At 39.2% G+C, this 12,050-nt stretch overlaps 1 protein-coding gene across 9 annotated transcripts in view; it reads left to right on the top strand.

Moving 5' to 3' along the window:
- Positions 1 to 12,050, top strand: part of MDM4 (MDM4 regulator of p53) — a 52,371-nt gene that overhangs the window by 15,738 nt on the left and 24,583 nt on the right. For 6 of the 9 annotated variants that reach the window (XR_014260697.1, XR_014260698.1, XM_082450267.1 and 3 more), the window contains exon 2: positions 11,335 to 11,443. Coding sequence is in view for 7 of the 9 variants with exons in the window: in XM_082450267.1 (XP_082306393.1) it covers positions 11,366 to 11,443 (78 nt within the window). In the remaining 2 variants the exon portion in view is untranslated. Of the gene's footprint in view, positions 1 to 7,574; positions 8,228 to 8,540; positions 11,234 to 11,334; positions 11,444 to 12,050 lie in introns of those variants that run through there. The other 3 variants (XM_082450264.1, XM_082450263.1, XM_082450265.1) reach the window with 3 other exon arrangements.

Genomic DNA, 12,050 nt, shown 5'->3' with positions numbered 1-12,050 from the left:
TAAAAATAAGAGGTCAGGAAAAACTCACTTCTAGACACATTATAGTGAAATTTAAGCGTATCACAGCAAAAGAAAATTGTAGGAGCCTCAGAGAGAAAGAACAGATCACACACAAAGGAGCAAAAATTGAATTGACATAAGAGTTTTGAACAACATCACTAAATGCAAGAAGACAAAAGAGTGTTTTTAGGGTTTTGTAGGGGAACTTAGAGCTTTATACCTAACCACATTTATTTAAATAGGAGGGGATGATACAGATATTTTCAGGCATATGAAGTATTGGAAGCCTTGCCACCTAAAGGCCCACATTGAAGACAGTTCTAGATGAAGTACTGAGAGATTCAAATCCAGAAAATGTTACAAGAGATATATGAAATAAAGGTAATCAGATATGTTGTTATCATTTATTGTTGTAAAGGCTAAGGCCAAAGGGGGAAAAAAAAGAGACAAAAGGAAAATTCAAGAGAGAGAAAAAGATATCTACTCCAGAATTTAAAGTCCAAATGATATCGTGCTAAAGTTCATATCTTATTAGCAAGGAGACAGAGATACAATTTTAAGAAAGGTAAAAGGAAGAGTAAAAGGAAGAGTAGGACAAGCTGCAATGCTAAATTAAGATGGTAGAGACAGGGACTTCCCTGGTGGTCCAGTGGTTAAGACTCGGAGCTCCCAGTGCAGGGGCTGGGGTTCGATCCCTGGTCAGGGAACTAGATCCCGCATGCCACAACTGAAAGATCCCAAGTTCCACAACTAAGACCTGGTGCAGCCAAATAAATAAATAAATAGTAAAAAAAAAAGAAAAAAGTGGGGGAGACTTCCCTGGTGGCACAGTGGTTAAGACTCCGTGCTCCCAATGCAGGGGGCCCAGGTTCCATCCCTGGTCAGGGAACTAGATCCCACATGCATGCCACAACTAAGAGTTTGCATACCGCAACAAAGGAGCCCACGTGCTGCAACTATGGAGCTGGTGAGCCACAACTAAGGAACCCGCCCGGTGCAACGAAATAATAAGTAAATATTAAAAAAAAAAAAAAAAAAAGAAAGAAAGAAACTCTGGAAATTCCAAAACTTGTTCTTAAAAAAGAAAAGAAAAAGATGATAGAGACAGATTTATAGATATCAATTACAATAAATGGACTAAATTCACCAAAGATAAAAATAGACAAATTGGATTAAAAAACTCAAAATCCAGATATATGCTTTTTACGAGGGCACGCCAAAAGTTTAAGGGCATGCAAAAATTGAAATTAAAAGATTGGGGAAATACATACATGGAAATACTAACTAAAAGAAAGTTGGCATGACCATACTAATACAAGATAAAATATACTTTAAGACAGAATGTCTTAATTGGGATGGAAAGAAACACTACATAATTATAATCACTATATATTAATCACTCACCAAGAAGATATAGCAGTTTAAAGCGCGAATGCCTCTGATTAAAAATCCTTACAGCAGATGAAGTGAAATTGGTAGAACTACACTGGGATCAATGGAGAAATCCACCATCATGGTGGGAGATTTCATTACATCTCTTAATTAATTGTAGATCAAGCTGACAAATAGGCAGAAATAGAAGATTGTAAAAAACCAACAAGATTAACCTAATGAACATAGAGTTTTGCACGCATTTAGTATGGAATTGATCATCAACTAGACCATGGTGAAAGCTGTAACAATTTCAGAGATCAAGTTTTATGCAGAGGGTGATCTCTCCCACTGTGCTGCTAAATTAGTGGTTAATCACAAAAACATACATTTGAGAAATACAGTATGCATATGCATAGCTATATAATTCATGGATTAAATAAATTATGGAAATTAAAAAATACCTACAGCTGAATGAGAATGAAGACTTTATATATCAAAACCTATGAGCTGAATAAAAAAGTAGTGCTGGGGTAGGAGGGGGAAGGAATTTTTAGCTTTAAATATTCAATTATAAAAGGAGTGAACTAAGTGTCTAATTTATAATAATCAGGAAATGAATAGAATAAATTTTTTAAAGTAGAAGAAGTAGTAAGATATGTTAAACAGTATCACGAATGGAAAGAAGGATGCAACTGTATACTAAATAAAGATTAAAAGAATACTATCAACTATATGCCAGTAATTTTGAAGACCTAGACAAAATGGAAGAAGAAAAAAGCTTGAATAATCTAATATTTATTAAGCTAAAGCAGCAATTAATAATCTTCCCACAGGACTTCCCTGGTGGCACAGTGGTTAAGAATCTGCCTGCCAATGTAGGGGACACGGGTTTGAGCCCTGCTCCAGGAAGATCCCACATGCTACGGAGCAACTAAGCACTTGTGCCACGACTACTGAGCCTGTGCTCTAGAGCCCGTGAGCCACAACTGCTGAGCCCGTGTGCCACAACTACTGAAGCCCATGCACCTAGAGCCTGTGCTCTGCACCAAAGAGAAGCCACCACAATGAGAAGCCCGTGCACCATAACGAAGAGTAGCCCTTGCTCGCTGCAGCTAGAGAAAGACTGCACACAGCAGCGAAGACCTAACGTAGCCGTAAATAAATACATACATACATACATACATCTTTCCACAAAGAAAGCACTGGGTTTTATAAGTTTTATAGGTGAGGTCAGAAATCTTTCAAAGACTAGAAATCTCAATTTTGTTGTAGAATTTTTTTTTCGGGCAATAGACAAATAGGGACTAAACAATTTATTCTGTTAGGCCAGCTAATCCTGACATCCAAATGAGACAAAAACTTGACAGTGGAAAATAACAGACTTATTTCATTCACTAGTAGAGACTTTACAACCTAAACAAAATATTAACAAATCAAAACCAACAGTATGCAAAAAAGGATAATATCCAAAACCAAGTTGGATTGATCTCAGGTGTGCAAGGATTTCTATAATAGAAAATCCATAAATGAAATTCAAAATTTACCACATTAATAGATTAAAAAACCAAAAAAAATGATCGTTTTAATAGGTGCAGAAAAAGCATTTTCTAAATCACTCTTCCATGATATAATCCTTTTTTTTTAAAATTTTATTTTGTTGAAGTATAGTTGATTTACAATGTTGTGTTAGTTTCAGGTGTACAACACAGTGATTCAGTTATATATATATTCTTTTTCAGATTCTTTTCCCGTACTGGTTATTACAAAATACTGAGTATAGCTCCCTGTGCTATACAGTGGGGCCTTGTTATCTATTTTGTATGTAGTAGTGTGTATGTCCATGATATATTCTGTTTTTTTTTAACCACATTAAAAAAAAATTTATTTGGTTGCACTGGGTCTTAGTTGCGGCAGGTGGGCTCCTTAGTTGTGTCATTCACACTCTTAGTTGCAGCATGTATATGGGAGCTGGTTCCCTGACCAGGGATCAAACCCTGACCCCCCTGCATTGGGAACTTGAGGTTTTATCCACTGTGCCACGAGGGAGGTCCCCATGATATATTCTTTTTTTTTTTTTTTTAATTTATTTATTTATGGCTGTGTTGGGTCTTCGTTTCTGTGCGAGGGCTTTCTCTAGTTGTGGCAAGCAGAGGCCACTCCTCATCGCGGTGCGCGGGCCTCTCACTATCGCGGCCTCTCTTGTTGTGGAGCACAGGCTCCAGACGCGCGGGCTCAGTAATTGTGGCTCACGGGCCCAGCTGCTCCGCGGCATGTGGGATCTTCCCAGGCCAGGGCTCGAACCCATGTCCCCTGCATTAGCAGGCAGATTCTCAACCACTGCGCCACCAGGGAAGCCCCCATGATATATTCTTAATGAGGAGCAAAAGGAACCCTTCCAAGATGATAAAGAATAGCTATAAGAAAAAAATAGAGAAAACATGTTATGTAGGGAAACATTAGAAGCACTCCCTTTAAAATCAGAGGCAAAAATGCCTGATACCGTGTGTACTCAACATTGTATTGACAGTCCTAAACAGTAATGTAAGACGAGTAGAAGAAATTAGAGGCACAAGAATTGGAAAGGAAGGAATAAAGTTTTATCGGCAGGTGATATGGTCATTTACATAGAAAACAGAAGGATCCACAGACAAATTACTAAAAATAATTATGTAAGTTTAGCAGGTGACTGGATATAAGATTATTGAAAGTCACTTGTATTTCTGTACGTATGCAAAAACCACTAAAAAACAATGAAAGAGAAGGCATCACAGTAGATCTATATCAACTTTAGCAATCAGTCTAACACAAATGTGCTAGACCTCTAAAGGGAAAATTGTACAACTTTTCTAAGAGATATTAAATAAGATCTTAATAGAGGAATATGTCATGTTAATGAATTGAAAAACAGTTTGATCTATATATTAAATGTAATTTCATTCATAATCCCAAGAGGGATTTTCATGGAACTTGATGATGCTAAATTTTATATAGAAGAGTTAAGGACCCAGGAATAGCTGGTCACTTCTAAAAAGGAACGGGAGGGGAAGACTTGCCCTGTGGGATAGCAAGACTCCTGATAAGATATAAGAATTAAGATAGTGTCAGGGGCTTCCCTGGTGGAGCAGTGGTTAAGAATCTGCCTGCCAATGCTGGGGACACAGGTTCAAGCCCTGGTCCGGGAAGATCCCACATGCTGCGGAGCAACTAAGCCCATGAGTCACAACTACTGAGCCTGCGCTTTAGAGCCCCCAAGCCACTACTACTGAAGCCCACACACCTAGAGCCTGTGCTCTGCAACAAGAGAAGCCACGGCAATGAGAAGCCTGTGCACCGCAACAAAGAGTAGCCCCAAAGAGTAGCCCCTGCTCTCTGCAACTAGAGAAAAGCCCGCGTGCAGCAACGAAGACCCAACACAGCCAAAAAAACTTTAAAAAATAAATTAAAAAAAAAAAAGTGTCAAATTGTATAGACAGGAAGATCAAACCAGTGGACTAGAATAGAAAACTCATGAACACCCATGCATGTTGATACACAACAAAGGTGGCTGTCAATCAAGAAGGTCATGTTCAATAAATTGAGCTGGGAAAAAATGGCCATCCATATAGAAAAAGAATAAAACTGACCTCTAAAAAGAAAAAAGTCAACTCTAGACGGATTAAGGGTTTAAATGTCATAAACAAAAATTTTAAAGTTTTAGTAGACATCCCCCTCCCCCACACACACAAATCTTAGTAGAAAGTCTAGGTGAAAATGAGACCTTGGAGAATAAAAGATTGTTTAAGCCAGGCAGAGGTCATTGACTAAAAAATAGAAGATTGATAAATATAAATTTTTAAAATTAAGCTTTTGCTCAAAAAGATTTTTCCACCTTCTAGAAAATAGAAAGGACATTAAAAATTGGGAGAAGATATTTGCAGGACATCCAATTGACAAAGGGTTAATATTAAAAATATATAAAGAACTATTACAAATCAGTAAGTATAACAAAATCAATTAGAAAAGTGTGTAAATGACAAGAACACATTTCACAGAAGAGGAAACACATATGGCTGATAAGCATGTAAAGAGATAGCATCATTAGTGATCAGGGAACTGTAGACCAAGCCCATACCTATTTGATTGGGAAAAATTAAAAAGTCTTAGGACATCAGATGTTGGAAAGGAGGTAGATTCACAGGGTATCTTATACATTGCTGATAGGATTATAAATTGGTGCAAACACTTTGAGGACAGTTTGGTGTCAGATCCTAAAGTTGAATATTCATATATGCTATAACCCAGCAATCTGTCTTGTAGATATGCCCACGAGATACTTTTTGGCACATGTAGAAGAACGTTAATAGCACTAATGATAGTGAAAGCCTAGAAACAACTCAAATGTCCATCACACACTGGAAATATACAGCAAAGTAAATAAAGAATAAAATATGCTATGACATGGATGAACATTGAAAACATTATGCTAAATGAAATAAGCCAGACACAAGGACAAATATTGTATGATTTCATTTATATGAGGTACCTAGAATGGGCATATTAATAGAGACAGAAAGTAGGGTAGTGGTTACCAGGGTCTGGGGAGAGGGGATAGTGAGTTATTGTTTTATGAGTACAGAGTTTCAGTTTGCGGTGATGAAAAAGTTCTGGAGGTGGATAGTGGTGATGGTGTACAACATTGTGAATGTACTTCATGTCACTGAATTGTAAATTTAAAAATGGTAATGGGGTAGGGAAGGGAAGGACTGGGAGTTTGGGATTAGCAGATGCAAATTATTATATATAGGATGGATAAACAACAAGGTCCTACTGTATAGCACAGGGAACTGTATTCAATATCCTGTGATAAACCATAATGGAAAAGAATATGAAAAAGAATTTATATATGTATAACCGAGTCACTTTGCTGTACAGCAGAAATTAAACACAACATTGTAAATCAACTATTCTTCAATAAAATTTTAAAAAATGGTAAATTTTATGTTATATGAAGGAACTCAAGTGACACAAAAGTAGGAATTTATTTTAGTGAAACAAAAATTCCTAAAATTACATATAACATACTTCCTTTTTTGTGAGTTAAAAGCAGCTAAACTGAAAATATGTACTTTTTAGGATTCCATTTTGGTGCAGTAAAGTGCATAAAAAGGAAGGGAAGAAAATCAAAACAGAATTCAGGATGATTGTTGGGAGGAGGCAGGGGAATGGGAGGGGGAATCTTATGGGTAAATATAGACTGTTGCCAGAGTCCTAGTTTGTGGATGTTTATTGCATTATTAAGAAAACTCAAGTAAAAGTGGGCCATGTGTGGATGAACAATGAGAGTATGTATTGAAGGAAAGAATTGTGATTAATTCTGTGTACTTGAAGTCTAATGGGAAAAAAATATTGCTAAGTGGGGACTTCAGAGCTGTTCTGAGTTTAAAATCTTGACTTCAGCAGTTTACTAATTGTGTGATCTTGGGCAAATAATGTCCCTGTGCTTCGCTTGCTTCATTTATAAAGTAAGGATAATAATAGTGCCTACATCATAGGATTATTTAAGTATTAAATGGATTAATATATGTGTTGGTACAGATTAAGCTCTATATAAGTCTTTGCCATTTATTTCTTATGATGCTATGTGCTGAGTTCTGTGGGATGAACATCCCATTCTATGCGTTGGTTCTGGTGGTCTCACTTGTAGTTTGTCATGTAGCTGGAGTTAGGTGTCACCTGAGGCTGGAATGTCCCAAGATGTGTGATGCTTTGGAGGGTATGGTTGGAAAGCTGAGCTCAGCTGGATGACTGAACCTCTCCATGTGGCCTTTCTGTGTGGTCTCCAGTAGAGTAGCCAGTTGGGAGATGTGGTTCATTGGGGGCCATTTTTGGAAACTGTCCAAACTATTATTAATATTTGTATCCATCATGTTGTTCTACTATGTACATAATTGACAGTTTAGGCAGTGGGGATATATTAATGAACAAATAAATAGAAATCCCTTCCCACTTACAGCTTATGTTTTACATGATAAAAATTAAAATGTATATAGTGTGTTGGTTGGTAACAAGGACAGTGAAGAAAAGAAGAATAAAGCAGGGAAGGAGATAGGGAATACTGGGGGTTGGGAGTTGCAGTTTTTAAAATGTGTGGTCACGTTTAAAATGTGGGGCCTTGGGCTTCCCTGGTGGCGCAGTGGTTGAGAGTCTGCCTGCCGATGCAGGGGACACGGGTTCGAGCCCTGGTCTGGGAGGATCCCACGTGCTGCGGAGCGACTGGGCCCATGAGCCACAGCTGCTGAGCCTGCGCGTCTGGAGCCTGTGCCCCGCAACGAGAGGCCACGACAGTGAAAGGCCCGCACACCGCGATGAAGAGTGGCCCCCACTTGCTGCAGCTAGAGGAAGTCCATGCACAGAAGCGAAGACCCAACACAGCCAAAAATAAATAAATAAATTAAAAAAAAAAAAAACATTTGCAAAGATCGACATTGGTATTATAATGTAGATTAATTAATACCTCAAAAAAAAAAAATGTGTGGCCTCATTGATAAAATGACATTTTGAGCAAAGACAAAAGGAGGAGGTTAGGAGCCAGAGGGACAAGGGTGGAAGCAAGAAAACCTTTAGGAGCTAAGGCAGTTCAGAGATGGGCAGTTTGGTTAGTGTAGTAATAACGGAGGTAGTGAGAAATGGTTTGATTTTGGATATACATTGAAGATAGAGCTTCAGAATTTATTCATAGACTGGGTGTGAAGTGTGAGGAAAAAAAAGGAATCGAGGATAGCTTCAAGGTCATTGACCTGAGCAACTGGAAGGATGGAGCTGCCATTTAATGAGATGGGGGAGACTATAGCACTAGGAGGTTTAGGGAGTTGAGGTGTTTTTTTTTTTGTTTTTTTTTTTTAAATTTATTTATTTATGGCTGTGTTGGGTCTTCGTTTCTGTGCGAGGGCTTTCTCTAGTTGTGGCTAGCGGGGGCCACTCTTTATCGCGGTGCGCGGGCCTCTCACTATCACGGCCTCTCCTGTTGCAGAGCACAGGCTCCAGACGCGCAGGCTCAGTACCTGTGGCTCACGGGCCCAGCCGCTCCGTGGCACGTGGGATCCTCCCAGACCAGGGCTCGAACCCGTGTCCCCTGCATTGGCAGGCAGATTCTCAACCACTATGCCACCAGGGAAGCCCCAGTTGAGGTGTTTTTTGTTTTTGTTTTAGTTTAATTTTTTAATTTTATTTAATTTTTTTTTATACAGCAGGTTCTTATTAGTTATCAATTTAATACACATCCGTGTATACATGTCAATCCCAATCGCCCAATTCATCACATCACCACCCCCACACACCCCCCGCCGCTTTCCCCCCTTGATGTCCATATGTTTGTTCTCAAGATGAGGTTTTTTTTTTTTTTTTTTTAATAAGGTTTGAAATGCCAGTTAAAAGCTAGCTGCTTTAAAATGACAAGTTATGGGACTTCCCTCGTGGCACAGTGGTTAAGAATCTGCCTGCTAGTGCAGGGGACACAGGTTCGAGCCCTGGTCCAGAAAGATCCCCCATGCCACGGAGCAACTAAGCCCGTGCGCCACAACTACTGAGCCTGTGTGCCACAACTACTGAAGCCCAAGCACCTAGAGCCTGTGCTCCAACACAAGAGAAGCCACTGCAATGAGAAACCCACGCACCGCAACGAAGAGTAGCCCCCGCTCACCGCAACTAGAGAAAGCCCACGAGTAGCAATGAAGACCCAGCGCAGCCAAAAAATAAACAAACAAATAAATAAATTTACAAAAAACCCCTACAAGTTATGCTTGTATCCTGTTTGACTTCCCATTTTGGAGCAAGGGAAGCTGATAGAAGTGTTGCAGGAAAGAGAGTGGGGCATGAGAGGATGGTCATGTCCCAGGTCTCAGGCAAGTCCGAGTGTAGGTTCTTGGCTTCGCGCAGGAAAGAATTCAAGAGCAAGCCGTAGTAAAATGAAAGATGATTTATTCAGGGAGAAACACACTCCGTAGACAGAGTGTGGGCCATCTCGGAAGGTGAGAGAGGCACCAGGGTATGGGGTTGTCAGTTTTTATAAGGGTGGGTAATATCATAGGCTAATGAGTGGGAGGAGTATTCCAGCTATTTTGGGGAAGGGGTGGGGATTTCCAGGAATTGGGCCACCACCTACTTTTTGACCTTTATGGTCGGCCTTGGAACTGTCATGGTGCCTGTGGGTGTGTCATTTAGCTTGCTGATGTGTTACAATGAGTGTATACTGAGGCTCAAGGTCTAGTGGAAGTCGACTTGTCCTCCATCTTGGATCTAGTTGGTTCTAACCAGTTTATGTCAGGTTCTTAGGCTATGTCATTCTTTCAAAGGTTGTGTTGCAGGAAGGGGGACCCCTTCCAGGGCCCGAGAGTGGGCTCTTGTCTAACACTCAGAAATGAATTTTCTGAGGAGACACATGTGCTGACAAAGCAAGAGACTTCATTGAGAAGGGACGCCTGGGCAGAGTAGGAGGGTAAGGGAACCCAGGAGGACTGCTCTGCCACAAGTGGCTTTCAGTCTTGGGTTTTATGGTGATGGGATTAGTTTCCGGGTTGGCCAATCATTTTGACTCAGGGTCCTTTCTGGTGGCGCACAACCGCTCAGCCAAGATGGATTCCATCGAGGAGGATTCTAGGAGGTTAGTAGGACATGTGGACTGGCGTCTCCTCTCTCCTTTTGACCTTTCCCATATTATTCCGGTTGGTGGTGGCTTGGTAGTTCCTTACCAAGGATCTCCTGTCCTAAAATAACTCATGCAAATTGTTACTGCTTTGCTTGGCCAGGGTGGGCGGCTTCAGTCAGTGTTTTACCTAACAGTTGTGCCCTGCCCCCTTCCTGTCTCAGAAGGAGGGTTGAATGTATACTTTGTTGTCGTTAATAAGTCTTCTCAGAAGACTGAGGAATCTTGTTAGCTGTAAACCAGACTCTATTGATTTTTTTTTTAATTTTTTTTTTTTTTACAATGTGGACCAGTTTTTTTTTTTTTAAGTCTATATTGAATTTGTTACAATATTGCTTCTGTTTTATGTTTTGGATTTTTGACAGGGAGGCATGTGGGATCTTAGCTCCCCGACCAGGGATCGAACCCACACCCTCCTCATTGGAAGGCGAAGTCTTAACCACTGGACCGCCAGAGAAGTCCCCAGACTCTTGATTTTTTTATTTATAAATTTCACTGACTTTTGTCACCTTTTTACTAGAAAAAGTTCTGAAGGTAAACTCAAGTTTATTTAAAAATTTATTTTCCTTCTCTATAGCTTTTTTTTTTTAAGGACAAAAGGTAAAAGGTGAAAAACTTTAATTAAACCTTACTCCTTATTTCAATTCATGCTATATCTTTCCTTTGATGATGTATGTCCACCTTGGTTTAACCCATTTTATAGGTATTTAGGTATTTACTTTTTGGGCTTGGCACATTTTAAAAGCTGCTTTAACTGAGACTGAATATTTTGACTCTCACTTTCCTGTGGTCTCTTGCCAAGACATGTTGCAACATATTGCAGAGGTTTTCCTTGGTGCTCTTGGAGTCTTAATCTATTACTTAATCTTGGTAATTCCCCCAGCACTGCATCTGTCTCCTAGGGGGTGCTCTTGAGCACTGTCCAAGAGAGGAGGAGATACCAGAGAACTGGGGAGGTAATGATTGCAAATTTCACTTTCAGCTAAAACAGTTTACTCATTATCATCAGTGTAGAGGTTGGAGCATGCCTGAACCTGTTTCTTTTGCAGGCTTCACTTGAGGGAAGTGTAGATGGTTCTTACTCTTAGAGAAGCTCTTCAGTTTTTTGCAGGATCTGAACTAGAAAGTGATCAGAAGGGTAACAAGAACCTCAGCATGGGTATATTGCACTTGTGTAGGGTGCTGTGATATATGTGTTTCTTTTACTTCTGCTGGTTGATTTTTTTGTAAATCCTAAAGAGAATTTTCTACTTTAGATTTTACAATTTTTTTCCTTTTAGATTTATCAGCAGACTTCACTTCACTGCCAAAATGACAACATTTTCCACCTCTGCCCATTGTTCAACATCTGACAGTGCTTGCAGGATCTCTCCAGAACAAACCAATCAGGTAACTTATTTTTAGGCATTCCTATTTTTCTTTAAGTTTTTAAAAATTAAATTGGGTCATGTAACTGACTTCACTGACTGTAGGATTTTATTCAGAGCAGAAAAGATTCCTTTTTTAAATGTCATATTAGGGAAACTAGTAAACAGTATCATTGCTCATAAATTTGAATTGATCATTGATTAAATAAATATTTGGAGGTTACAGATTGCTCAAAATGGCACATTTTAAACACCTATCCTGTTTTAGGGTATGGGTGGCTAGTGGAGGATTTGGGGCCAAGTTATATATTTGTCTTCCTTCTCACTTCATTGTATATAGTTTGTTTTCTTTAAAAATCAAGTTTAAATTGTAAATATAGTAAGTGTATTTTTATAAAAAATTCAGTCTTTATCATGTATTTATAAAGTATTTATCTGTAGAGACTCCTTTGACCATCTCCTCCCTTCTTCTGCCTAAGTCCCTTCCCCCTGAGATAACACTATTATCAATTTGGTGTGTCTTGTTCCAGATCTTTTCCTCTAACATAAAATACATAATTTTGTGGTTTCATAAACATTGCACCATATATATATTATGTACCTTAATTTATGATAAAGGTGGAATTTGA

Source organism: Balaenoptera physalus (genome assembly GCF_965194825.1).
Source record: "Balaenoptera physalus genome assembly, chromosome: 1".
In the NCBI taxonomy this organism is placed as follows: domain Eukaryota; kingdom Metazoa; phylum Chordata; class Mammalia; order Artiodactyla; family Balaenopteridae; genus Balaenoptera; species Balaenoptera physalus.
Note: the sequence above shows the minus strand (reverse complement) of the source record. Positions and strands in the feature narration are given on the sequence as shown.